Source organism: Jaculus jaculus, chromosome 8 (assembly GCF_020740685.1).
Source record: "Jaculus jaculus isolate mJacJac1 chromosome 8, mJacJac1.mat.Y.cur, whole genome shotgun sequence".
In the NCBI taxonomy this organism is placed as follows: Eukaryota; Metazoa; Chordata; class Mammalia; order Rodentia; family Dipodidae; genus Jaculus; species Jaculus jaculus.
The window spans coordinates 11,406,483-11,434,481 of NC_059109.1; the positions used below are offsets into that span (position 1 = coordinate 11,406,483).

The window sequence follows — 27,999 nt, forward strand, 5'->3', positions numbered from 1 at the left end:
AAAAAAAATTCCACCAAGTATTCTTGTTGCTTATCCTTTTGCTCTGCTTTTTTTCCTTTTCTTTTTAAGCTTTATTTTTAATTTACGTATTTGAGAGGGAGAGAGAGAAAGGACACACCAGGGCCTCCATCCACTGCAAACGAACTCCAGACACATGTGCCCCCTCCCCGGTACAGCTGGCTTACATGCGTCCTAGAGAGTCAAACCAGGATCCTTTGAGTTTGCAGGCAAAGGCCTTAACCACTAAGCCATCTCTCCAGCCCCTTGTTCTGTTTATTATGGGAGACCCTGAACTGACTGGTCTTAGGAGAGTAAGCAACCAAGCTTTCTAGAGTAGGAGGTCAGGTCAGAGACCCCTTCTCCTTAAATCTGGGTCCTGAAAAGATGACGCGATTGTCTAAAGGATGAATCAGTACCACAATCACTTTGTTTTTAAGAGAGAGAGAATGGGCGCTCAGGGCCTCCAGCCACTGCAAACGAATTCCAGATGCATGTGCCACCATGAGCATCTGGCTTACGTGGGACTTGGAGAATTGAACCTGGGTCCTTTGGCTTTGCAGGCCTTCTCTCCAGCCTTTTTTTTTTTTTTTTTTTTTTTTTAATTTTTTGAAGTAGTGCCTTGCTCTATCCTAGGCTGACCTGGAATTCGCTGTAGTGTCAGAAGGCCTTGAACTCACAGTGATCCTCCTACCTCTGCTTTCTGAGTGCTAGGATTAAATGTGTGTACCACCACACCCAGCTTCTTTTTTATTTTTTAAGAGAGACATAGAGAAAACCGGGCATGGTGGCTCACACCTTTAATTCCAGCACTCAGGGAGGCAGAGATAGGATGGCTGTGAGTTAGAGGCCACCCTTTGACTACATAGCGAATTCTGGTTCAGCCTGTACTAGAGCAAGACCTTACCACAAAATAAAACCAACAACAACAACAAAAAAAAAGAATTGGCATTCCAGGGCCTCAGCCACTGAGATCAAACCCCAAACATTTTAGCCACCTGGTAGGCGTGTGTGACCTTGTGCTTTCCTCACCTTGTCCATTTGGCTAATGTGGAGTCTGCAAAGTTGAACATGGGTCCTTGGGCTTTGCTGGCAAGTATTTTAACCACTGAGCCATCTCTCCAGCCCTCACTTAGTTTCATATATAATGGAAAGCTTATTGTGGTGGTGGTGATAAAATTCCTGAGAAACTCAGCTCCCAGGAGAAAGTTATTTTGGTTCATGGTTTGAGAGCCTCCAGTCCATGGTCACTGGCCTCTGTTGCTTTAGGTGAGTCATTGTGTTGGGAAATATGTGGTGGAAAGCATAGTGGTTAAAACCCCCTCCTATTTCCCCCCTCTTCTGACAACATCTCTAGTCCAGGCTGATCTGGAACTCACTTTGTAGTCTCAGCTTGTCCTTGAACTCACAGTGATCCTCCTACCTCTGCCTCCCGAGTGCTGGCATTAGAGGTGTGCAACACCACCCCCAGCAAGGACTGGGTCTCATAAGAACACATCCTCAGTGACCTATTTATCCAACTAGGTCTCCCTTTCTTTTCTTTACCAATAATACTATCAAATTGCAAGTCTATCATCTTTTCCGGCCAAAACCCTCATGATCCAGTGACCTCCTTAGCAACACCAGTGGGGAGGACTAAACTGTCAGCACATGAGTCTTTGGAGGAGTGACACTTGATATCCAAAGCATATTGAGGATATAAATCTTCTCCAGTGTGTTAGGGTTCTCTAGAGGACAGAACCGATAGAAGGACTATATTATAAAATGGAGTTACTAGATTGGCTTATAGGATATGGGTTTGGCAGCCCAACAGTAGCTGTCTGCAGGCAAAGAGGCTGAGAGTGTGTTAGCTGTTCAGTCCGCGTCTGGCACTGACGGCCTGGAGGATTCCCAGAGGGCTGCTGGTCTTCAGTCCACATTGGAAAGCTGAAGGAAGTGGGTTCTGTCTAGGGCAGATTGTGTACCCCAGCAGGTAGAATCACAGGCAGAAGAGAGAGAGACACTCTTTAAGATTTTATTTATTTGAGAAAATGTGAATGGGTGTGTCAAAGCCTCTTGCATCCAGACCTTGTACCATTTTGTGTATCTGGTTTTACCTGGGTACTGAGAAATTGAGCCGTGGGCTGGTGGCTTCTCAAGTAAGTGCCTTGATCTGATCTTGATCTCTGATCAAGGAGAAAATTGATCACATCTAATAACAGGTATGCACTGCTGTCCTTCAATGCTGTTTGGAATGAGTTTATCGTAACTCATAGCCTGGGAACTCTCAACCTGGCATTTTGCTTCAAGAATATGAGGCAGAGGTAGGAAGATCGTCGTGAGTTTGAGGCCACCCTGAGACTACATAGTAAGTTCCAGTTCAGCCTGAGCCAGAGTGAAACCCTACCTCAAAACACAAACAAAAAAAGAATATGCCTTTAAGCCTAGCGTGGTGGTGCACATCTTTAATCCCAGCACTCGGGAGGCAGATGTAAAAGGATTGCCGAGTTCAAGGCCACCCTGAGACTACCTAGTGAATTCCAGGTCAGCCTGGTCAGAGTGAGACCCTACAAAGTGAAAACATATCTCAAAACACCATCAGGTTGAGAAGATAGCTCAGCATTTAAAGAACTTACTTAAGAAGCCACCAGCCCAGGGCCCAATTCCTCAGTACACAGGTAATAACAGATGCACAAAGTGGTACAAGGTCTGGATGCAAGAGGCTCTTACACACCCATTCTCATATAAATAAAATACATATTTTAAGCCGGGTGTGGTGGTGCACACCTTTAATCCCAGCACTTGGGAGGTAGATAGGAGGATCACCAAGAGTTCAAGGCCACCCTGAGACTACATAGTGAAAAGTGTTGCTGGGGAGCTAGAATTGAGTTCAAGGCCACCCTTTTGCACATAGTTGAAGACAGCCTGGGTTACCATGTGAGACCCTGTCCGAGAAAAGAACTAAAGTAAACCAGATGAGAGCATAGACCGTGGAGGAGGAAGGGCACCCAAGCAACCAGCTGCAGCAAACCCAGTGTCCCAGCCTGTCTGGACTCTCCTGCATGGCAGCCATGGGCTAACTACTGTGGAAGCCAGTACCCCAAAGCAGGCAAGTCCACTGGAGCCACCCATTGTTGCCTCATCCTGAGCACCCTCACTTCTAGGCCTTGGCCTCTCTTGCCCTGAAAGACACTATTCCCTATTTACTCGAAGCATGCATCCAAATCCTGCCAGGCCTCTGCCCTCCTTAAGATGATCTTTCCCCCTCCTGGCTTCTGTAGCTTCTTCCTTGTCCCTACCGAGCTTCAAGAACTGGGGACTCCTCTCCTCCCATCACCCTTACGGAGATAGAGCCCACCCCTGGCACTGGTCCCCTAGCCTGTCCTTCCCTGCCTTGGTGTGGGTGGGGTCAGGGTAGTCAATCCTGGCAGCACAGCCAGCCTCCCCCCAGCAGTAGGCTGGCCTGGGGTCTAGCTGGAGGAAGGAGTCCAGCTCCTGAGGAGGGATGAGGACCCGCTGGAGCAGCTCGTGGGAGAAGTGAGAACTGAGCCGTAGTTCCTTCCAGGTCAGCGTCCATCCCTGATCCTAAGCCATCCGCGGAAGACACGCAGGTCCTTGCGGGCTTGCAGTGGCTGTAGAGAGATTTATTCCTTACTTGGGGAAGGCGCCAGGCCAGTGAATTACACTTGCTGCCAGGAGTGGCAGCTGTCATGAACTTGAACTAGTTGGCAGGCTATCCCTGTGTCCAATGTTTCCACACCTGTTCCTTGTCAGTCAGTCTCTCTGATCCAATTCCACAGATAAAGAAAATGAAACCCTGTTTGATAATCTGTTACCAAGCAAATAATCTGCTGGGCGTGGTGGCTCAGGCCTTTAATCCCAGCACTCACTTGGGAGGCAGAGGTAGGACTGCTATGAGTTCAAGGCTAGCCTGAGACTGACTACATAGTAGAAAGAACCTACCTCGAAAAAACAAAAAAAAAAGGGGGCCAAGTATAGGTGTGGGTGCTCAACCCATTACCCCCCCCCACATTCCAGAGGGGCTGAGATCTACCCTCGTCACTGAACCCCCTTCCTGGAGTGGGCCGGGACACACCTGACTCCCCTGACAAGAGCCCTGGTGTGTCAACATGACTCCTTACCTCAACCAGGAAAACCCTGTCTCCCATCTACCAATCTCAAGCAGTCACAAAATAACACAAGTCACATAATCAAATTCCTGTGTTTTATTTCTGTAGAAAGCACTGGCCACCCTGGACCCCATCTCCAGGGCTATCGGAAGGTGGAGAAGCTCTGGGTGCCAGTGGAGGAGGCATAGGGCACACCCCGGGAACGAATCTGCAGGGTGTGGAAGGTGAGGGGTGGGTTGGGGCCCGAGGAGCTGGGGTTCAGAGACTCAGTGTGGGGCTCCATCACAGTCACAGGGACTGCATAGGACAGCACCTGGGGCCGGTCATCGTGGCGTCTCAGAGTGCCCTTGCCCAGTAGGTGCAGGATGCAGGAGAGGACATCAGTGCTGCCACATACAGACCCCCTGCCAAGGCTGCTGACCAAATTTCTGGGAGGACATGGGCCCTTCTGCCAAGCCTCCAGCACCTGGTACCACAGACCAAAGAGAAAACCAGTTAAAAAATAAATAAGCCGGGAGTGGTGGTGCACACCTTTAATACCAGAGCTAGGAGGATCACCATGAATTCAAGGCCACCTGACTGAGACTACATAGTGAATTCCAGGTGGGCCTGGGCTAGTGTGAAACCCTACCACAAAAACTAAAACAGGTCTGGAAGGATGGATTAGCGGTTAAGGCACTCGCCTGCAAAGCCAAAGGACCCAGGTTCGATTCCCCAGAACCCAAGTAAGACAGATGCACAAGGTGGTGCATGCTTCAAGAGTTAATTTGCAGTGGCTAAAGGCCTTGGTGTGCCCATTCTCTCTGCCTCTCTCTCTCAAAACATTAAAAAAAAAAAAAAAATGGGCCTGGTGGCACACACCTTTAATCCCAGCACTAAGGAGACAGTGGTAGGAGGATTGGTGTGAGTTCAAGACCACCCTGAGACTACATAGTGAATTCCAGGTCAGTCTGGTCTAGAAAAAAATAATAATGCCAAGTGTGGTGGTGCATACCTACCTCTAAGCCCTGCTCACAAGAGGCAGAGGTAGGAGGATCTCTGTGAGTTCAAGGCCAACCTGGGACTGCAAAGTGAGTTCTAGGTCAGCCTGAACTAGAGTGAGACCCTACCTGGGGAGTGGAGGAATCCCAGAGCTTATTGCCACCTGTCTTCTCCAATCACATGTCCCTAGGTGCAGCCACACGTCGCTCTTCACACACCAAGAGGCTGCACACCCCGACCATGCCCCACCCACCATGACCTACCAGACAGACAAGCCGGTCAATGTGTAGCCCCTCGTCCCCATGGGCCTTGAGGATTCGGACGACAAGGCAATTTAAAAGGTTCCATCTCTTCTCGAAATTCCGGCCCTCTTCGTCCTCAGCTTTCATGTATGTCTGAGGTGGGATGAGCCACACGTTGCCCCTCCGTGGCCTGGGTTCCTCACTGTCATCTCTAACCTTGAGCACTCCTGAAATAGATACCGTTCACTCAGAGGTGGGGGAGGGTCCCCTGAGGAGCCTGGCCCCTGTTCAGAGCAGTCACCTCTGATCCTGAGTACCCACCTCCCACTGCGTCCTGCTCCTGAAGGTCCAGAGGGCCTCTCGATGAGGTGAGAGGCACAACAGCCTGATTCAGCACATCGAGAGGGAGCCCGGAGAGACCCCGCAGGCTCTCGATAGACGCCACCTTCGAAGAAACACAAAGAAGTCAGGTCTTCCCCCAGGGCTGGAGGAAGAGATGAAACAAAAGTGGGATTAAAAAAAAAAAGAAAAAGAAAGTGGGTAAGGAGGGATAGATAGGCAGAGGAGAAGGCCACCTTCAGATCGTTGAGATGCAGCAGCAGCCACATCTGGACTGTGGACACATGCAGAATCTGCTCCCCATACTGAAGCTCAGCCCGGCCCAGCCACGTCCACTGTAATTGTGTCTGCGGACCTCGCTCTAACACAGGGTGGCTCTGGCCTGGAAATGGGGGCAGGGAGGGGTGTGATGGAGACAGGGGGAAAGGAAAGGAAGTGCTGTCCATCACTGGCTAAGCTTGGCACCACTGGTTACCGCGGAGCGCCCAGTCCCAGCATTTACGGACACGGTGGCTTCGATCTGCGGTGCCTGATCTCAGCCTCACGTGAGCAGCTGGGGCGCGTGGTCCTGTGCTAGGTAGACTCCAGTCAGTGCCTTTGAGCAGTGCCCATTTATTTGCCCATTTGGTTTTAGGAGGACCAAACCTTTTGTGAGGTAGGGTCTCACTCACTGTAGCCCAGGCTGCTGACCTGATACTCTGTAGCTCCAGGCTGGCCTTGAACTCACAGCAATCCTCTGCCTGCCAAGTGTTGGGATTGAAGTGTATGCCATCACACTAGGCTTTTTTTTTTTTTTTTTTTTGAGGTAGGGTCTCACTCTAGCCCAGGCTGACCTGGAATTCACTATGTAGTCTCAATGTGACTTCAAAGTCACTACGATCCTCCTACCTCTGCTTCCCAGGTGCTGGGATTTAAAGCGTGCACCATCACACCCAGCTCACAGAGAATTCTTATCCCTAAAGACCACATGACTTACCCATGTAGGTTCTTAACTTCCAGGTCAACCCTACCCCCCACGTCCCCTTCCCAGTAGCCCATCCTCTCCTCAGTCCACATCCCTCTGCCCAGTAGCTCACTCTTACTGTAGAAGTTAGAGTATCGGTCCAGAGTGGCCCTCAGGTAAGAGGGAAGGCAGGTTCTGAGGTTCAGAGTGTGGCAGATGGAGGCAACAGGCCAGCAGCGTGGAGACAGGACAAGCACAGATATTTCTGGCATGTCACCCTCTCCGTAGAGTTCCTCCTCCTCCTCTTCCTCCTCCTCCTCCTCGCCGTCTGCCATGGCCACCTCTGCTGCTGTGGCACCAACATTCCCTTTCTTCTCACTCTCCTGCTCTTTGCTAGTGTCCTCATGGTCCACCTAAAAGGGGGGCAGGGTTCTCAAATGATGAGGGCCTCTTCCTCCTCCCTACCTTCCCATTTCCTCATCCTTTCCCTGCTGCCCACCAAATACTTTTATATATTTATTTTTTAAATTTTAATTTAATTAATTTATTATTTTTTTTTTTTTTTTTTTCGAGGTAGGGTCTCACTCTGGCCCAGGCTGACCTGGAATTCACTATGTAGTCTCAGGGTGGCCTTGAACTCATGGCAATCCTCCTACCTCTGCCTCCCAAGTACTGGGATTAAAGGCATGCACCACCACACCCGGCTTTAATTTTTATTTTTTAAATCTATTTATTAGAGAGAGAGAGAGAGAGAATGGGTGTGCCAGGGCCTCTAGCCACTGCAACTGGATTCCAGATGCATGTGCCATCTTGTGCATCTGGCTTATATGGGACCTGGAGAATCAAATCTGGGTTCTTAGGCTTCACAGGCAAGTGCCTTAACCGCTAAGACATCTCTCCAGCCCCTTTTTATGTATTTATTGGCAAACAGGGAGAGAGAAGAAGAGAGAGAGAATGGGCACTCCAGGGCATTTTGCCACTGCTAACGAATTTCAGATACATGTGCCACTTCGTGCATCTGGCTTATGTGGGTACTGAGGATTTGAACCCGGTGTGGGGGCGGCATCAGGCTTTGCAAGCAAGCTCCTTTAACAGCTGAGCCACCTCTCCAGCACCCCCACCTGTATTTTCTTCTCGGTGTCATCCAGCTTCAGGAGTTCCTCGTCCAGCTGCTGAAGCTGGTAGACGTGGAACTGCCGCTGCAGCTCCTCAGAGGTGCTCAGGCTCTGCAGCATCTGCTGGGGGAGGCGGTTGGGGAAGCAGGGATCAATCTGCTCCAGCACAGCGCCCTCCAGCCAGCTCGAGCCCACGCTCAGGAGACGGTCTGCCATGTAGTGTCTGCAGTGCACATGGCCCGGGCCAGTCTCAATGCGAGCGTTGGCTCCCGGCCCGGCCTCCCACCCCAAGGATCTGGGCTGCCTGGATCCCAGATTCCTCGTGCCTCCCCGTGACCTAACCCTGCCCCGACCAAGCAGCATGCCTTTCCCCCTCATGCGCCGCTTGTTAGGTTCACCACGCTCACTGGTAGTAATGCTCAAAAGTGGTGGCTATTTCTAGGCCGGAGAAAATTAAGACCGTTTCCAGGCATCGCTGTAACTGGGCCAGCATCTCTAATCCCCGGGCTCCACCCATCCGGCTGCCCTGGATCCGCTGGTCAATGTGCCTGGCGAACTGCTCAGTCACCTGAGTAGAAAACACAAAATAATCATGAGTGAGTGAAGCCAGCAGGGAAGTGAGCGGGATGGTGGGAAGACCCCGAGGAGGGGGAGATGAATGGCTGGTAGCCCCGTCAAGTGGTCAGCTCTCCCACCACTTTTCTGGGGGATCCAAATGGGGCCTGCCAAATACACACCCTACCACTGAGCGACAGCCCTGGCCCAACAAACAAACACATAAACTTCTTCATAAGATCCTTAACAGCACTGCAAATCAGCAATACTAAGAACTGGTTTTAGGAGCTGGAGAGATGGCTTAGCAGCTTTAATGTGCTTGCCTGGAAAGCTTAAACAACCTAAGTTCGATTCCCCAGTACCCAAATTAAACCAGATGCATGAAGTGGCTCAAATATCTGGTGCCCCTATTCTCATGCTCTCTCTCTCTCCTTGCATTCTCTCCTTCCCTCTCTAATATATATATATATATATATATATATATATATATATATATATATATTTAAAATTTATATATATATATATATATATTTAAAATTTATATATATATATATATATATATATATATATATATATATTTAAAAAGAGGCTGGGGGCTGGAGAGATGGCTTTATCAGTTAAGATGCTTGACTGAAAAGACAAAGAGACCAGGTTCGATTCTCCAAAAATACCCATGTAAAATCAGATGCACAAGGTGGCTCATGCTCCTGGAATTTGTTTGCAGTGGCTACAGGTCCTGGCGTGGCCGTTTTCTTTCTCTCTGAATCTCTATCTGCCTCTCTCTCTCAAACAGTAAAAATAAATAAAATAATTTTAAAATAACATAAATTTTTTAAAAATATTTTTATTTATTTGAGAGCGACAGAAGGAAAGAGGCAGAGAGAGAGAGAGAGAGAATGGGCACGCCAGGGCCTCCAGCCACTGCAAACGAACTCCAGATGCGTGTGCCCCTTGTGCATCTGGCTAACGTGGGTCCTGGGGAGTCAAGCCTCGAACTGGGGTCCTTAGGCTTCACAGGCCAGCACTTAACTGCTAAGTCATCTCTCCAGCCCAACATAAATTTTTTTAAAAAGAGGCTGGGTGTGGTGGCACATGCCTTTAATCTTAGCACTTGGGAGACAGAGGTAGGAGGATCACCGAGTTCGATGCTACCCTGAGACTACGTAGTGAATTTCAGGTCAGCCTGGGATAGAGAAAAACCCTACCTTGAAAACAAAACAAAACTTTTTTTCCCCACATCGTGTCTAAAAATTATAATTTATAAACACACACACACACACACACACACATATATGTTTATTTATTTATTTATTTATTTTTTCAATGCAGCATCTACCTTCACTATGTAGTCTCAGGCTGCCCTCAAACTCACAGCGATACTCCTACCTCTACTTCACAAGTGCTGGGATTAAAGGCATGTGTCATCCACCAGGTCTGGCTTAAAAATTAAATAATAATTTAAAATGAGGAAATCAGCCAATCATGTGGCACATGTCTGTAATCCCTGTGCTTGGGAGGTAGAGGCAGTAAGGTCAGAAGTTCCAGACTCGCCTTGGTTACATATAAATGAGTATGAGGTCTGACTGGGCTACATGAGAGCCTGTTTCAAATAAACCAGATGTGGTTGCTCACACCTTTAATCCCAGCACTTGAGAGGCTGAAGTAGGACTGCTATGAGTTTGAGGCCAGCCTGAGACTACATAGTGAATTCCAGGTCAGCCTGGGCTAGAGTGATAACCTACCTTGAAAGACCAAAAGTACACACACACACACACACACACACACACACACACACACACACCAAACAAACAAACAGAAACATAGCTAGGGCATGGTGGCTCACACTATAAATCCCAGCATTCAGAAAGCTGAGGCAAGAGGATTGCAATCAGTTTGAGGCTAGCCTGGGCTACATAGTGAGTTCCAGGTCAGTTTGAGCTGTAATGTGAGACCCTGAAACAAACAGACAGAGAGACAGACAGACAGACAAAGGAACTGGAAGCAACTTGGGTAGTTGTGGCTTTGCAGCTCTGCCAAACTGTGATCATGATTATCACTGGTTTTTCTTTTTTGTTTTTTTTTTTTGAGGTAGGGTCTCACTCAAGCCCAGGCTGACCTGGAATTCACTATGTAGTCTCAGGCTGACCTCAAACTCACAGCAATCCTACCTCTGCCTCCTGAGTGCCAGGATTAAGGGCGTGTGCCACCATGCCTGGTGACTTATATGTATTAACAGAATGTATAATATAAAGAAATATTAGAATGACATGCTGCAGGTAACAATGTTTTCTCCTCTCCTCTCCTCTCCTCTCCTCTCCTCTCCTCTCCTCTCCTCTCCTCTCCTCTCCTCTCCTCTCCTCTCCTCTCCTCTCCTCTCCTCTCCTCTCCTCTCCTCTCCTCTCCTCTCCTCTCCTCTCCTCTCCCCTCCTCTCCCCTCCCCTCCCCTCCCCTCCCCTCCTCTCCTTTTTTTTTTTTTTAAATTTTTTTTTTTTTTTATTTGAGAGTGACAGACACAGAGAGAAAGACAGATAGAGGGAGGGAGAGAGAATGGGCGCGCCAGGGCTTCCAGCCTCTGCAAACGAACTCCAGATGCATGCGCCCCCTTGTGCATCTGGCTAATGTGGGACCTGGGGAACCGAGCCTCGAACCAGGGTCCTTAGGCTTCACAGGCAAGCGCTTAACCGCTAAGCCATCTCTCCAGCCCCTCCTCTCCTTTTTGAGGTAGGGTTTGCTCTAGTCAAAGCTGACCTGGAATTCACTATGTAGTCTCAGGGTGGCCTCGAACTCAAAGCGATCCACCTACCTCTGCCTCCCGAGTGCTAGGATTAAAGGTATGCATCATCTACTTTTCAATAACATGATTATGGACAAATAGATGCTTCTCATGAACTGGGGCTAGAGGGGGGCCGTTGTGGGGAGGAGTGACGGGAGAGTGCAAGGGGAGGCCCAGGTGAGGTGGGCAGGGGAGCTTACGTGGGCAGCTCTGAGGAAAGGGAGCCTCAGCAAGGCCCCAGCACACCCTTGCTTCAGCGCCTGCAGGAAAGCTGCCCGCGGCCCAAACAGCTCAGAGCTGGACTTCTGCAGGTTATAAAAGTGCTCGCAATAGCGGGGTACGAAGTCATCATCCCGCCAGTATGAGGTTAGGAAGTTGTTCACCTGGAAGGGGCACGAGTGTCAAGAGGAACCCAGCATGCCACCGTCCCAGTGTCCCCCAGCCCCATGCCTGCTCCTGCCCACCTGCTCCTCCACCACAGTGTGCCAGCAGCGGGTCAGGTTTCTCATGATACTGCTCGGGAGGCCCCGGGTGACCAAGGAGCTCCAGTCATGGCTTCTGGTTCTGCCCTCTGTGGAGAGAGAGGGAAAGTGGCAGAGGGGACAGCCACTTAGGTCCCAAAGGGCAAGCCCTGTGGCCTTTCCTGACAGGCTGACACCCATGCTCCTGGATAGGGTGGCATACCATACATGGCATACATGGGGGAGGGGACAGTGAGAAAGAGCAGAAGCTGAGGGTGCCTATGAGTGGGGGCCCGTGGACATGTTACCTTTTCTTTTGGCTTTCGATATTTTTTTTCGAGATAGGGTCTCACTGTAGCCCAGGCTGTCCTCGAATTCACTCTATAGTGCCAGGATAGCCTTGAACTCATGGCAATCCTCCTCTACCTCCCAAGTGCTGGGACTAAAGGTGTGTGTCATCATGCCCAGGTTTTTTTTGTTTTTTGTTTTTTTTTTTCTTTTGAGGTAAGGTTTCACTCTAGTGCAGGCTGGCCTGGAATTCACTATGTAGTCTCAGGATGGCCTCAAACTGACTGATTCTCCTACCTCTGCCTCCCGAGGGCTGGGATCAAAGGCAAGCGCCACCACGCCCAGCTGGAAATGTTATTTTTATTTTATTTTATTTTTTAATTTATTTGAGAGAGGGAAAGAGAAAGAGAGAGAGAGAGAGAGAGAGAGAGAATGGATGCACCAGGGCCTCTAGCCACTGCAAACGAACTCCAGACACATGTACCACTTTGTGCAACTGGCTTACATGGGTCCTGGGGTATTGAACCGAGGTCCTTTGGCTTTGCAGGCAAGCGCCTTAACTGCTAAGCCATCTCTCCAGCCCCTGGAAATATCACTTTTTAAAAATATTATTTATTTATTTGCAATCAGAGAGAGAGAGAATACGGATGCGCCAAAGCCACTGAAAATGAACTTCAGATACATGTGTCCTTTTGTGCATCCAGCTTTACCTAGGCACTGGGGAATTACTTTTCCTTAATTTTTATTTATTTATTAACAAGAAAGAGAATATGGGCGCGCCAGGGCCTCTTGCCACAGCAAACAAACTGCAGATGCCTGTGCCACCATGGGCATCTGGCTTGTATGTTGGTTCTGGAGAATGGGACCTGGGTCTGCAGGCAAGCGCCTTAACCACCGAGCCATCTTTCCAGCCCACCACCCTGTCCCCCCCCCCCCATGGAAATGTCTGTTGAGTAGAGCTCCGGCCAGAATCCCCAGGACTCACTGGGCTGAGGGATGGCCACCACGGGAGGGGCTTTCTCGCAGGGATCCACGTGCACCAGCAGGTGGGTGAGGCGGCGTACCCGCGCCGAAAAGGCCGCCGCCCGGCTCTGGGAGTTGCGGGCGGCTTCCCGGCACTCCAGGTACTGGTCCAGCAGCCAGCCCAGGGGGCTCTTGCCGTCCTCATCTGGAGGTGGAGAAAAAGCAAAACTAAGGGACGAATGGTCTCTAGGGGAGTGAAGTGGGGTTAGAATAAGAGTAAGGAAGTCCTGGCTGGGAGAAGACAGAACTAAGGTGGTGAGCAAACTAAAGGGCCAAGAGCACTAGCCAGGTATTCACTCATCTATTTCTCCAGGGTAGGGTCTTGCTACAGCCAGGCGTTTCTATGGCGCAGGTGTGGGTGGTTACCGGCAGTGGTGATGTTCTGCACCAGGGGGCTGACCAGGGCCTCCCAGCAGGTTTTGCCCAGCGCCTGGGCAGCCTCGTCATCAGGAAGGAAGCGATCAGCAAAATTCTGCTCCTGGCGTAGAGCCCCATTGAGCCTGAGGAGGAGGGTGATGGAGAAAGGTGTCAGAGCACACGGCTTGCATTGTCTGGTACGCACCCCAGCACCAGGCTCAGGGCCCACTCAGTGTTTTAGAAGATTCCTGGGCTAACTGGGATTCTCCATTGCCATAACTCGGGGAAATCCATCCTTTCTCCTCATCACCTCCCAACACCTCAGAATGCTCAGATCTTCCCCCAAGCAAGCCAGGTCCACACGGTGGCGCACGCAATGTTTTAATCCCGGCACTCGTGAGGAAGAGTTAGGAGGATTGCCGTGAGTTCGAGGTTACCCTGAGACTACAGGGTGAATTCCAGGTCAGCCTGGGCTAAAGCGAGATCCTACCTCAAATCAAAACAAAAATTTCCCAAGAAAATTAAGGCATCCTCTCATGGCCGCCTGAAAACCTTTCCAACCATTCATTTGCTAGAACCTTATCTGCACAGACACACACCTAGAACTCAGGTGCAGGAGGCTCCTGCGGTCCTCTGCTATGTCCTGGCTCCAGGCCTGGGCCCGAACCATGTAGAAGAGGCGTGTGTGCCGACAAAGCTGCTCCCGGAACACCGGCCAGAAGGTGGGCTTGGGGCCCAGGACCTCCAGTCCCCGGATGCGTGTGTCGATGCCACCCTGTAACAGGCATGGATTTGCAGATTTGCTTCTGTTTGCCCCACACCCTCGTTGGGGTGCTCTGGGTTGGCTATGCCCTCAAGCCTCACCCCTGGAGCTGCCTGAGAACCAGGCTCAAGGCCTGCCCAAGAAAAAAAAAAAGCTAGTGTTCAGGGATGCTGATGCTGGAGTGTAGTATAGTCACAGAGCCCTTGCCTAGCATGCAGAGGTCCTGGGTTTCAGCAGGGCGTGGTGGCGCACGCCTTTAATCCTAGCATTCGGGAGGCAGAGGTAGGAGGACTGCCGTGAGTTCGAGGCCAGACTGAGACTACATAGTGAATTCCAGGTCAGCCTGGACCAGAGTGAGACCCTACCTCGAAAAACAAAACAAAACAAAAAAATTAAAAAAAAAAAAAAAAGAGGTCCTGGGTTTCTGGGTTTCATCTCCACTACCATTATTAACAAATGCTAGAGGGCTGGAGGGATGGCTCAGCAGTTCAGACGCTTGCTTACAAAGCCCAAGGACCCAGGTTTGATTCCCCACTATCCATGTAAAGCCAGATGCACAAATTGGTGCATGCAACTGGGAATCATTTGCAATGGCTCGATGCCCTGGCACTCCCATTCTCTCTCTCTCTGTCAAATAAATAAATTATATATATATATATATATTTTTTTTTTTTTTAATTTTATTTTTTTTAGATGCCAGAGCTTAGAGATCCAGACCCAAAAGCTACACCCTACGATCCAGCCCCACCTGCTGGCAGCGCTTTATGCGAATCTGGATGACGGGCCAGAAGCAGGTCAGGTTTTCCAGGAGGGTCACCCGGCTGGCACAGGGCATCACGTTCACCTGACAAAGGGCAGAAAGGTGTGTCACCTCCACATGGGGGAATGGATTGCTGAGAGCAGCTGTATCAGCTCCAATTTCCTGGTCATATCCCTCTCTTCTGCACCCTGGGGCCATCCCCACCCCACATCAACTCCCAATGCTGGGGGCTCAATGACATCACTTCGGCACAGAGATAAAGGACTCTACTTAAACCGGGTGTGGTGGCGCACGCCTTTAATCCCAGCACTCAGGAGGCAGAGGTAGGAGGATCGCAGTGAGTTCAAGGCCACCCTGAGACTCCATAGTGAGTTCCAGGTCAGCCTGGGCTAGAGTGAGACCCTACCTCGAAAAACCAAATTAAAAAAAAAGGATAAAAGACACCACTTTCTCTTGGGCTCAGGAAGAGAAGGTTAGCATGTAGGGTGGGCAGACCCCATAAGGAATGGTCCAGTGGCGCAGGAGACCCTACCGAGTTGAGTTCTGTGTTCACAGCACTGGTGCTGTTGCCCCCGCACACTACCACCCGCGCTGGCATGTAGCTGGCATCCTCTCCGGCCACCAGCATAGTCAGCTGCCTGGGAGTGGGAGAGAGCAGCCGGTGACAAGTGGACCTCTGTCACGTCCGTGCAGACAGAGCGCAGGCGCCAGGGCAAGGTTGGAGAGGTGGTGCTTTCGGGCAAGGCCAGCGCAGGGAAGTCGTGAGAAAACCCAGGGGTGAGGCTCAGCACGCACGGGGGTACACGTCACCTGACGAGGACACCTCGGCGCATGTGCAAGGTGATGCAGTGGGAGCCAGCGCTGCCGCTGGACTCCCAGTAGGTCTTGGGGTTGCGGTCGGTCAGCTTGCTGGCCCGGTGAGGGTTGGAGGACACCTCCACCTTCTCCCAGCACTTGTTCTCCTTCGTTTCCACACTGGAACCTGGGGCAAAGTGGGGAAAGGGGTGAAGGTCAGCGGGGTAAGATGTAGGGGCGGAAACTGCAGGTGTAACTGGGGGTGTGGAGTCATTAGGAGACGGGCACAAACCCTGGCACAGGTATCTGAGGAACACATCAAAGAAGGGGATGTTGATGGGCCGGTGGGTTCGTCGGTGGTCTTCGATCTGGCCCAGTGCCATCTGCAGCCGGAACATGTGAGAAAAGGGGGGGTACGGGGTGCAGGGAGGAACACAGAGATACGAGCGCACGGGTGGTGGAGAGGTCAAGCGGCAGGACGCGAATGCCCAGGGTCACCTGGGTCCCCTGCTGTTCTCAACACAGGAACACATCCCCGCCCCCCCCGCCCCCCCCCTCCTGCCCAAATGCTCGGACCCCCCGGGGCTGCAGCCCTCTTCCTCCTGACCTGGATGCAGCCGCCCAGGATGTTGGTGGTGAGCTTCCGGTAGAGGTGGGCGTGCTTCTCACACTTGAACACCATGTCCCTCAGCTCCTGCGCCAGCTCCAGCTTCCCCAGGTGCTTTTCCAGGGCCTTCGAGATGGCCTCCCGCGCCCCCAGCTGGTTCAGTATCACAGCGTAGTCCCTGCTCGCCGAGGTCAAGCGGTGTAGGAAGAAGATGAGCTGCTGGAGCACCTGGAAGTGGGGGGTTGGGGGGGAGCGCGTCAAGTTTGGGGGAGCGCGGTGGTCAGTGACTCCAAAGGACAGGCAAGGGCCACGTACCCGCTGGGCGCTGGGGGATGCTGCAGTGAGCAGGGCCGGGTGAAGAAGAGGGGGTGAGAGTAACATGGGAGCCAGGTGGAGTTAGAGAACCAAAAACAAGCCAAAAAACACGGAGATCTCCAGGGCACTCCCTGCACCCTGGGGTTCTTAGCTACCGAGTATGCAGCGCTGGGTTCCCTCGCTTGGGCTCAGGAATCCCAATTACTGATGGAAGGGTGGGCCTTGAAAAGGTCAGGCTCCTAATATAGACACTTAGAAGGCCGGGAGGGGACGGGGAAGACCGAACCCAACTGATTCGATCTCCGAAGCAATCCTGTGTACTGGCCAAAGGCATCAACTTTGGATAAACACTTCTGGCATCATGAACTTAGCTCTCTGACCCTCCTAAAGCCTTCTGCATCCAGGCACTTCTGCAGTTCTTGTGCGTGTGCATGTGCGTGTGCGTGTGTGTGTTGGGGGGGGAGGGATTCTGCCTCTCTCTTTTCCTCTCTCTTTCCTCCTAAAGTCTTAAAGGCTTATCCATAAAAAGGAGCCACTGGAGTTCCTATTTTTAAAAATATTTTTATTTATTTATTTGAGACAGAGGGAGAGAAGGAGAGAGAGAAGAGAGAGGGAGAGAATGGGCACACCAGGGCCTCTAGCCACTGCAACCAAATTCCAGACACACGTGCCACGTTGTGCATCTGGCTTATGTGGGTCCTGGGGGAATCAAACGTGAGGCCTCTGGCTTTGTAGGCAAGTGCCTTAACCACTAAGCTATCTCTACAGCCCTGGAGTCCCTACTTATATTTGCATAAGGGAACACGGGACAAACACGTGAATTAATGCAAGTGGTTACTAATAAGGGTGTGGGGGGGGGCACGGAAAGAACAGAAAAATCAGGTGGGAGCCAGAATTCTCACTGTGTACCTTGTTACCTCTTTTTGATTTGTGAACCTTGTGAAAGTATTACCTATTTAAAAAGAAATAGAATTCAAATTTTAAGAGCAAAATTTTAAACCAAGAGCACAAAGGCTCCACTGATTTGCCCAAGGGGGTTTTTGCCTCACTGGTGGCTGCTTTGTGTCATTTCCCTCCCAACGTGTCCCCAGAGCAGGACAAGGCACGGTACCTCTCGGTCAGTATTGGGGGACCTCAGGCAGACCATGCAGGCATCCATGGGCTCGTGCCAGGGCAGCAGCAGGGCCTCGGGGTAGTCCACCAGTTTCGTCAGGATGCTGGAGGGTGCAGAGGTGGGAAGGCAGAGGAATACGCAGCTCGCCTGAGACTCCCTGTAACCAGCCCTCGCCCTCCCCAGCTCCTCACCTCAGGACAGTCAGATGCAGGGTTTTGTTGGTGGCTGAAGTGTCCAGGCTCTGCATCAGGGTGAGGAAGGGCTGGGGCTGCCGCTGGAGCCGCAGTAAGCATGGCTTGACCTCGCTCTCCTGGGGCGCGTCGCAGCTGAGGGCTCGCTCCAGATCCACAAGGAGCTTCCCCGATGAGCCCAGAGCCTCCACCAGATGCTGCAGGGCAGGACTGGCACTCTGAGATGGGGGGTTTGCTATGGGAAGAGGGATGTGGCAAGAATTGGCCACTGTTAGTGACTCGAAGTCTCAGGAAAGGACAGATTCCTAACTCAACCTTTTTAATCTTCTAATTTCTGCTAAAAATAATTTTAGTTTTTCTTTTCTGTCTTTTTATTTGGGGGGGGGCGGTTTGCAAGAGTGTCACTCTGGCTCAGGCTGACCTGGAATTTACTCTGTAATCTCAGGTTGGCCTTGAACTCAGAACAACTCTCCTACCTCTGTCTCCCAAGTGCTGGGATTAAAGGTGTGAGCCCATGCCTGGCTCCAGATTACTTTTTATTTATTTATTTATTTTTTTTTTTGAGGCAAGCCTAGCAGACTGGCCTTTTTTTTTTTAAACTGATGTAAGAGAGTGAGAGCAAGAACAGGAAAGACAGACAGACAGAGGGACAGAGAGAATTGGCACGCCAGGGCTTCTCACCACTGCAATTGAACTCCAGATGTGTGTGCGTGCCACCTTGTGCGTGTACACCGCCTTGTGCACATGGTTTATAAAGGATCTGAAGAGCTGAACATGGGTCCTTAGGCTTTGCAGGCAAGCACCTTAGGCTTTTCAGGCAAGCACCTTAACTGCTAAGTCATTTCTCCCGCCCCTGTATTACTTTTTGTCCTCCAAAAAGTTACTATTGGAAAACTCATAGTATCTTTTCTTTTCTTTTTTTTTTTTTTTGTTTTGTTTTTTTGAGGTAGGGTCTCACTCTAGCCCAGGCTGACCTGGAATTCACTATGGAGTCTCAGGGTGGCCTAGAACTCACAGAGATCCTCCTACCTATGCCTCCCGAAGGCTGGGATTAAAGGCGTGCACAACCACGCCCGGCTCTCTTTTTAATATTTTTTAAATATTTTATTTACTTGTGAGACAGAAAGAGGCAGAGAGAAAGGGGGAGAGAGAGAGAATGGGTGTGACAGGACTTTTAGCCACTGCAAATGAACTCTTTTTTTTTTTAATTAATTAATTTATTTATTTATTTTATTTTGAGAGCGACAGACACAGAGAGAAAGACAGATAGAGGGAGAGGGAGAGAATGGGCGCGCCAGGGCTTCCAGCCTCTGCAAACGAACTCCAGACGCGTGCGCCCCCTTGTGCATCTGGCTAACGTGGGACCTGGGGAACCGAGCCTCGAACCGGGGTCCTTAGGCTTCACAGGCAAGCGCTTAACCGCTAAGCCATCTCTCCAGCCCAACTCTTTTTTTTTATATACTAAAAGAATAAAGATTTTTATTAAGCATTGTAAGTTGCATTCAATAGCCTCCGGATACGCCACACCACAATCCACTGACAGTCAATCAGACCCAACAGCAGTTCATTCTTCACAATCTACGAGTTAGGGCAGAGCTCCCTTCAACTTACTGTAAGATCCTACTTAGCTCTCGCGGGCAGGGGTTGGGGAATTGCACCTCACAAATGAACTCTTTGTGCATCTGGCTTATGTGGGTCCTGGAGAGTCAAACTGGTGTCCTTTGGCTTTGCAGGCAAATGCCTTAACTGCTAAGCCTTCTGTCCAGCCCCTCTCTCCTTTTATTTTTCAAGGCAGGTGTTTACTCTAGTCCCGACTGATGTGAGACCAGCTCTAAAGCTGAAGCTGGCGTCAGACTCCCAGTGACACTCCCACCTTAGCCTCCTGTGAACTGGGATTTCAGGCATAAAGCACCATATCCAGCTGCTAACTATGTTCTTTTTTTTTTTTTCTTTCAAAGAGATTTATTTTTAATTTTTTAAAATTAATTTGAGAACGACAGACAGAGAGAGAGAGAGAATGGGCGTGCCAGGGCCTCCAGCCACTGCAACCGAACTCCAGATGCGTGCGCCCCCTTGTGCATCTGGCTAACGTGGGTCCGGGGGAATTGAGCCTTGAACCGGGGTCCTTAGGCTTCACAGGCAAACACTTAACCGCTAATCCATCTCTGCAGCCCTCAAAGAGATTTATTTTTATTTTTATTTTAGAGAGAGGTAGAGAAAGAATCGGCAGGCCTCAGCCACTGAAATCAAACGCCAGATGCTTGTGCCACCTAGTGGGCACATGTGACCTTGTGCTTGCCTCATCTTTGTGCATCTGGCTGATGTGGGATCTGGAGAGTTGAACATGGGTCCTCAGGCTTCGCAGGCAAGCGCCTTAACCACTAAGAAATCTTTCCAGCCCTTGTTTTTTAAAATGTATTATTTTTGATTTATTTATTAGAGACAGAGAGAGAGAGAGAGAGAGAGAATGGGTGTGCCAGGGCCTCTAGCCACTGCAAACTCCAAATGCATGTGTTACTATGTGCATCTGGTTGACATGGGACCTAGAGAATTAAACCTGGGTCCTTAGGCTTCACAGGCAAGGGCCTTAACCACTAAGCAATCTCTGCAGCCCCCTTGTTTTGTTTTTGAGTTAGGATCTCACTCTAGCCCAGGCTAACCTGAAATTTACTATGTAGTCTCAGGCAGGCCTCTAATTCACAATGACCTTCCTACCACAGCCTCCCGAGTGCTGGGATTTAAAGGTAGTGCCCCCACACCCAGGCTATATTCTTTTTTTCAAATATGTATTTATTTATTTATTTATTTATTTATTTATTTATTTATTTATTTATTTGAGGTAGGGTCTCACTCTAGCTCAGGCTGACCTGGAATTCACTATGTAGTCTCAAGGTGGCCTCAAACTCAGAGAGATCCTCCTACTTCTGCCTCCCATGTACTGGGATTAAAGGTATGCACCACCATGCCTGGCATTATTTATTTATCTTTTAAATCTATTTAAAAATTTTATTTTGTAAGAGAGAGAGAGAATTGGCACACCAGGGCCTCTAGCAACCACAGTCAAACTCTAGACACGTATACCACCTTGTACACATGCACCTGTGTGTCTAGCTTATGTGGATCTGGGGAATCGAACCTGGGTCCTTAGGCTTTGCAGACAAGTGGCTTAACTGCTAAGCCATCTCTCAGTCCTCTTTTTAAAAATATTAAATATTTTTGGTTTTTCGAAGTAGGGTCTCACTCTAGCCCATACTGACCTGGAATTCACTGTGTAGTCTCAGGGTAGCTTCAAACCCTCAGCGATCCTCCTACCTCTGCCTCCCAAAGTGCTGGGATTAAAGCATGTGCAACGTACCCAGCTACTACAATTTTTTAAAAATTTGATTTTTATATGTTTAAGAGAGAGAGAATGGACATGCTAGGGCCTCCAAGCCCTAGCAAACAAACTCTAGATGCATATACCTCTTGTGAATCTGGCTTATGTGGATCCTGAGCAATCGAACTTGGGTCATTTGGCTTTGCAAACAAGCACCTTAACCATCAAGCCATCTCTCCAGCCTTATTCTTTTTTTTTTTTAAATAGTTTAAAATATTTTATTTATTTGAGAGAGAGAAAAAGACAGGTAGAGAGAAAATTGGCATGTCAGGGTCTCTAGCCATTGCAAACGAACTCCAGATGCACGTTCCACCTTGTGCTTCTGGGTTATGTGGGTACTGGGGAACTGAACCTGTGTCCTTAAGCTTTGCAGACAAGTGCTTAAACCACTAAGCCATCTCTCCAGACCTCTGTTACCTTTTCATTTTATTTATTTATTATTTTTTAAATTTTGTTTATTTTTATTTATTTGAGAGCGACAGACAAAGAGGCAGAGAGAGAGAGAGAGAGAGAGAGAGAGAGAGAGAGATTGAGAGAGAGAGAATGAGCACACCAGGGTCTCCAGCTACTGCAAACAAACTCCAGACGCATGCGCCCCCTTATGCATCTGACTAACGTGGGTCCTGGGGAATTGAACCTCGAACCAGGGTCCTTAGGCTTCACAGGCAAGAGCTTAACCGCTAAGCCATCTCTCCAGCCCACCTTTTCATTTTATTTTGTTGAAATAAAATGTTGGTGGTCTGGAACTCATGGCTCAAGGACCTTCCCACCTCAGCTTCCTGAGTGCTAGGATTATTCACACTCCCATGCCCAGCTTTCCTCCTTTGTCCCCTAACTTTAAGATTTCAGGTAAGTTTCAATAACATCTCTTGGGCTAAAGAGATGATTCTGTGCTTAAAGACACTTGCTTGCAAAGCCTGATGGCCTGGGTTCAATTCCCCAGTACCCACATAAAGCCAGATACGTAAAATGGAGCATACGTCTGGAATTCATTTGTAGCAGGAGGCCCTGGCACACCCATTCTTGCTCTCTCCTCTTTTTTCCTCTCTGTCAAATAAATAAATAAATACATTTTTTTAAAATGCTAACATCTCTTCCAGATAAGATGGTACAACAGTCAGCCCACACGGCTACAAGAATGCCTTTCTAGAAGCAGGTCTCCCAGCTGCTGTGCGCAGGGCACCCACCTTTCACTTCAGCTGCACCTTCTGACTCCTGCAGCTGGGCCTGAGATTTCAGCAGGAGCACATCTTGCCGGGCTTCTAGAAAGGATGGGTAGGCCAGCTGCCCTGCCAGAGCTTCGGGCCCATACTTCCTGTAGATATGACAGTTGAGCAGGTCCCTGAGGGCACTGTCATCAAGTTTCTGAGGCAGAGACAGCAGCAGGTCCTGGGCCAACTCAATGGGTACAGTCAGTTCAGGCAGGATCTCTTCATCCAGAACGTGCTATCAGGGAGAAACTCTCACTATAGGCAGCTATATATCAAAAGACGTAGCCATTCAGTAGTTAAGGCACTTGCCTGTGAAATCTAAGGACCCAGGTTTGACCCCCCCCCGTGCCCACATAAACCATACGTACAAGGCGGCATGTGCGTCTGCAGTTCATTTACGGCGGCTGAAGGCCCTGACACACACATTCTCTCTCTGTCTCTCAAATCAACAAATGAAAATAATATTCTTACTCCCCTCAAAAAAAAAAAATGTAGCTGGGTGTGGTGGCACATGCCTTTCATCCCAGTTCTTGAGAGGCAGAGGTAGAAGGATCACCATGAGTTCAAGGCCACCCTGAGACTACAGAGTGAATTTCAGGTTAGCCTGAGCTACAGTGAGACCCTACCTCGGGGGGGGGGGGACTGTACTGGGGGGCACTTCTAAGGTTAAGGATATCCGTACACACATTCTCCACCCAGAACCTCTCACTGCCGTCTGGTGGCTCCTCGTTCGTAGTCTACCAACCCCTGACGCTCTCAACACTCCAGCCCCTTCCCCCGTGGCCCCTGAAGCCACCGGACCTCCACTTCCCATCCCAAGCCTCCCAGAGGCCAGCCGTAGTCCAGCCCTGTCTGCGGCACCCCCCCAGCCTCTGAGCGTGCCTACCTCCCCGTCCAGGTTGTCCTGCAGGATCTGCACGACTTGCTGAATGTCAGACCTGTCCAGTTTCTTGATGAAGAAGAGGAGCTCCCACCACTCGGCCTGGGCCAAGTGCTCGCTCTCCTCGATGTCCGCCTCCTCGGGCGCCACGTAGGGCACGGCGTAGAGCTCACTCATGGGCCTCCAGCGCCAGCAAGGCAGGCCTGCGGGAACAGGCCGTGGAATGCAGGGAGATCATGGCTCCTCTGCTCAGAGCTGACCCCTTGCTTTCTCCCAGAGCTCACCTCCGCCCAGGGCTCCATTGATCACTGCCCCTTGGCGCTCATCAACCTCGACCACATCCTCAATGTCTTCCTCAAACCCCAAAATCTCTAGCATGTGCCAGTGTACCCAGTAGGTCCGGCCTGTAGATTCCCACAACACCTGGATAGGGAAAAACAAGAGGGGAGGAAGAGAGGGCCTGCAGTGAGGGCTGGCTGTGTTTGGAAGGACCTCCAAATAGCCAAACATGGGTACAGAACATGCGCACAGACTCAGTGGATGATCTCTTTCTAGGATGGGATCCACCACCACTCCCCTCTCTTTCTAGGGTCTCACTGTAGCCCAGGCTGACCTGGAATTCATGGTGATCCTCGTACCTCAGCCTCCTAAGTGCTGGGATTAAAGGCATGAACTACCACTCCTGACTTTTTGAAAAAATATATTTTATTTATTTATTTATTTATTTATTTATTTGTTTATTTATTTATTTATTTATATATAGAGAGAATGGGCACGCCAGGGCCTTCAGCCACTACAAAAGAACTCCAGATGCACGTGCCCCCTTGTGCATCTGGCTTACATGGGTCCTGGAGAGTCGAACTGGGATCCTTTGGCTTTGCAGGCAAATGCTTTAACCACTAAAACATCTCTCTAGCCCCCTGACTTTTTTTTTTTTTTTTTTGAGATAGGGTCTCACATAATCCATGCTGGCGTTGAACTTGGCAATGTAGCCAAGGTTGACCTTGAACTCTCTATTTCTTCTGCCTCCACCTCCCAAGTTCTGGTGTTTTGCACCACAATGCCAAGAACCTGTCACTTTACCCTTGATAGCAAATGCCCCTGTGCTTCCTTCACCAGGCCTCGGGCATCCCTTTTCCCTGATTCTGACCTTTTGCAGGTATCTAACTATATCAGTTTGTTTCTGGATCTGATCCATCCACGTTCAGATATTCTCTGCCCTCCAAGTGGCTGCCCTTTCTTTTCTTTTCCTTTTCAAAGCAGGGTCTCACTCTGGGTCAGACTGACCTGGAGTTCACTATGTAGTCTCAGGCTGGCCTTGAACTCAGTGATCCCCCTACTTCTGCTTTCCTAGTGCTAGGATTAAAGGCAAGAGCCACTATGCCCAGCTCCTTATTTTTTAAAATATTTTATTTATTTGAGAGAGAGGAAGATAGAGGGAGAATGGGCACACCAGGGCCTCTAGCCACTGCAAACAAACTCCAGATGCATATGCCACCTTGTGCAACTGGCTTATGCGGGTCCTGCAGAATCGAACCTGGGTCCTTAGGCTTCACAGACCCTTATTTTTAAAAAATATTTTTATTAATTTATTTTAGCAAGCTAGCGATAGAGAGAAAGAGTATGGCATACCAGGGCCTCTCCAACTCCAGATGCATGTGCCACTTTGTGCATCTGGTTTTAACGTGGGTACTGGGGAATTGAACCTAGGCTAACAGGCTTTGCAAACGGGTGCTTTAACCACTGAGCCATCTACCCAGCCCGGCTTCCTTTACAATCGTTGACCTCTTTGCCATTTTCTTTTTTCTTTTTCTTTCTTTGTTTTTGTTTTTTTGAGGTAGGGTCTCACTCTAGCCCAGGCTGACCTGGAATGCATTATGTAGTCTCAGGGTGGCCTCAAACTCACAGCGATCCTCCTACCTCAGCTTCCCTATAGTGCTGGGATTAAACGTGTGCCACCAAGCCCAGCTCCTCTTTGCCACTGGGATCTTAGTAAGAGTTTGCCCCTCAGGTGACCCCTGGTATATAGGGTTCAGCTATGCCCAAGCAGAACCGATTCTCATCAGTGTCTCCAGGCCGCGCGGTCCTCACCTGCACAGGGGGCACGCCGCTGTTGCTCTGCCGGAACTCGCCCTCATCCCCAGCACTGATCTCCTGGTAATTATCCAGCATGCGCACCCGCATCCCCGGCTGCAGCATGTCCCGCACGTACAAGGCATAGGTATTGCCACTGGCAAACTCATTGCGGGGGCGAAACCGCCTTGACCTCCGGAAGGTGCGCCGGGGCTGGGGGCGTGGGAACCCTGAGCTGGCCGCTGCTGCTGGCTGAGGCTGGAAGATGGAACCCGAGGACCGTGCAGAGCTTCCGGGTCTCGTGGCCCAGTCCCAGCGCATGGCCTGCACCAGCTCAGAGATCAGGGTGCCCATGGCCATGCTGAATTCCATCTGCAGCCGGTTCCTCTCGGCACTCGGTCTCCCCGCAGCAGAGTTGTTCTGGGCACCAGGTTCCCCGGCACTGTCATTCAGCCGATCCAGGAGGGAAGTGACCTGCAAGTAGCGCTTCACCAGGGAGAAGAGCAGCCTTCCCGGCACCTGCGGGGATACCACCTGTGGTCCTCACCCGCCTTGCCTCAGCTTTAGCCCCTCTTCCCACAGTGTCACCTGCGACACGTTGCAAAGGTCAGGTCCTTACGGTTTTGTTCACAGTTCCTCCCTCCACCCCGTGTTCCCACCAGATACCTGTGGCAGCTGGATGCCCTCAAAAGACATGGGATGCTCAGCGAGGGTGGCCTGGGCAAAGAGTGCTAGCAAAGCACAGCGGCTGTCAAAATCCAGATGTTTCTCAATAGCTTCTTGTTGGCTCAGTGACAGAAGGATCTGGGTCCGGGTCCCTAGAACCCATACCCCCAATAAGTAACAGCTCCCCAGTCTCATCCTTCCTAGACATTCTGCTCAGTCAATAGCAATCCTTTTGCCACTACTCAGTCGGAATGTCATAATTGGTTGATTTGTTTCCAAAGCCAAAGCTTACTGCTTTGCACACATACACACACACATACGCACACACACCATCTGCAACAGCTGACTCTGAACTCTTCCACTGCAAACAAAGCCAACAAGTGATTATCAGTTCTTGTGGAATTAGTCTTTCCTCTTTCTGCAAACACATCTCCATCCCCAATCCAACCCCCCCCAGTCCTTTTCTTCCAATTTTAAGAGAGAGAGAACAGAATCATATTTACGTACTGATGACGTCAGAGGCTCCTGCCACAGTGTCCTGTGATGCCCTGAGCAGACCCAGCCCCTCTCCTGTTCTCCCTTCCTCCCCAAACGGCCCCTCACCAGCATCATGGGAGGACAGGGCTTGAATCATCCGGCCCGCACTCCAGCGTATTTGGTAATCCGGACTGCTCAACATGCTCATGAGCAAATCCTGGACCCTTGGGTCTTTGAAGACCCCAGTGAGGGGCTCGATGCTGGCATAGGCGCTGAGCACGTGGACAGTGTGAAGCAGAGGGGCAGGAGGGACGGTGCCCACACACTCCTCCAGCTGTCGAAGGGCCCTCTGAATCAGGGACTTCACGTCTGTTTCCATCTCGCCAAGCACCGATTTGTCCAAGGCCCCAACCTCTGCAGACTCCTGAGAGGGCCCGACGACCTGGCCATCCTCGCCCAGCATCTTGTGGCAGTTGGCATAGATCTCATCGTCGGACATCCACAGCAGGATGTGTTCGGCCTTGCAGTCCACTTGGCTCGAGTCCCCTTCCCCATCATCTCCACGCCTGAGGATGAGCCAACGGATCTGGTACTCGGGGTGCCCGTCGTGACCCACCCGCTGGCGGATCAGCTCATCGGGATAGGCGTGCAAGCCGGGCCCTAGGGGCACCCTGAATTCCCTGTAGCGCAGTTCCCCCACCATCTTGGCACCTGGGACGTACAAGGAAGAGAGAACAGACAAGCTAGAGTGAGAGGAGAGGTCAGAAAAACAAGATCATCCAGGAGTTGGGGGGAGCCAATACAGCAACAGCTGTTAGGCTGGATGGAGTAAAGCCAGGTCAGCTACAGGCTGGACGAGACCAGGACCCAGGACCAGGCAGAGGAACACTGGGGTGTTCCCAAAACTTGGGAGAGTAAAGGAAACATCTTCAAGGCCAGCAGTCTGAGTTGGTCTGGAACAGCGGGAGGGGCGGTGGGGCTGGGCGGTCTTGGGAGTTACAGGGACAGGCACCCTGGGGAAAGGGGTGTGTGTGAAGGGGGAAGTGGGGGGCCACCTGAGTATGTGGAAAGGGGTGCCATCTCTTAACTTGAAGCACTGGGTGGTGAATCCCAGAGGCAAGAGATCGTAAAGACGGTGAAGTGGGAGTGCCAGGGGCGAGGAGCTGGGGACACTGGGGGCGTCCATGCCCAGCAACTGCAGCAGCGAGGTGGGTGGGGAGGTCGCGAGGCCCTCTCCCGCCGCCCCCCCCCCCGGCAGGATGCACCAGAGACCCAGTGGGTAGGGGTCGCGAAGCTGATGGGAATCGGAACAACTAGAGCATCAGGGGAGGGGTCGCGCGCTAGGATTGGGGGGATGTGGGTAGGTGGGCCCAAATAAAAGGAGCCTCCCAAGACACGGTGGCCAAAGGGGACGCGAGGCCGAGGGAGCCCAGGGGAAGGGGCAAGGGTCCGCGGCAGGGCTCTGGCCACCTCCGAAGTCCGCCGGGGTCCTGGCGCGAGGCCTGTCCTTCGCAGAGCCAGGGGACGCGGCGCGCGCGATGGCGGCGAGGCAGGCTGGCGGCGATCCGGGCCCCGCCTGGGCCCCCCG

General features: G+C 50.8%; 1 protein-coding gene across 3 annotated transcripts; it reads right to left on the bottom strand.

Moving 5' to 3' along the window:
• Positions 1–4,187: 4,187 nt before the first annotated feature.
• Positions 4,188–27,976, bottom strand: Cul7 (cullin 7). Of its 3 annotated transcripts, XM_045155907.1 has the most exons (26): positions 27,882–27,976; positions 26,442–27,122; positions 25,935–26,086; positions 25,287–25,787; positions 23,480–23,618; positions 23,202–23,398; positions 22,292–22,550; positions 17,729–17,963; positions 17,535–17,640; positions 16,109–16,336; positions 15,794–15,884; positions 15,517–15,688; positions 15,239–15,344; positions 14,695–14,790; positions 13,783–13,958; positions 13,193–13,326; positions 12,789–12,971; positions 11,519–11,625; positions 11,255–11,437; positions 8,134–8,294; positions 7,733–7,949; positions 6,745–7,024; positions 5,905–6,050; positions 5,651–5,774; positions 5,351–5,556; positions 4,188–4,572 (listed from the first exon to the last, which is right to left on the bottom strand). In XM_045155907.1, exons 2-26 carry the CDS (start codon positions 27,112–27,114, stop codon positions 4,249–4,251), a joined length of 5,196 nt encoding a protein of 1,731 aa, XP_045011842.1. In that variant the 5' UTR covers positions 27,115–27,122; positions 27,882–27,976; the 3' UTR covers positions 4,188–4,248. The 3 variants fall into 3 exon arrangements, with proteins under 3 accessions (XP_045011842.1, XP_045011844.1, XP_045011843.1); XM_045155909.1 differs by lacking the exon at positions 27,882–27,976 and having other exon boundaries at positions 26,538–27,122; XM_045155908.1 differs by lacking the exon at positions 27,882–27,976 and having other exon boundaries at positions 6,751–7,024.
• Positions 27,977–27,999: the final 23 nt, after the last annotated feature.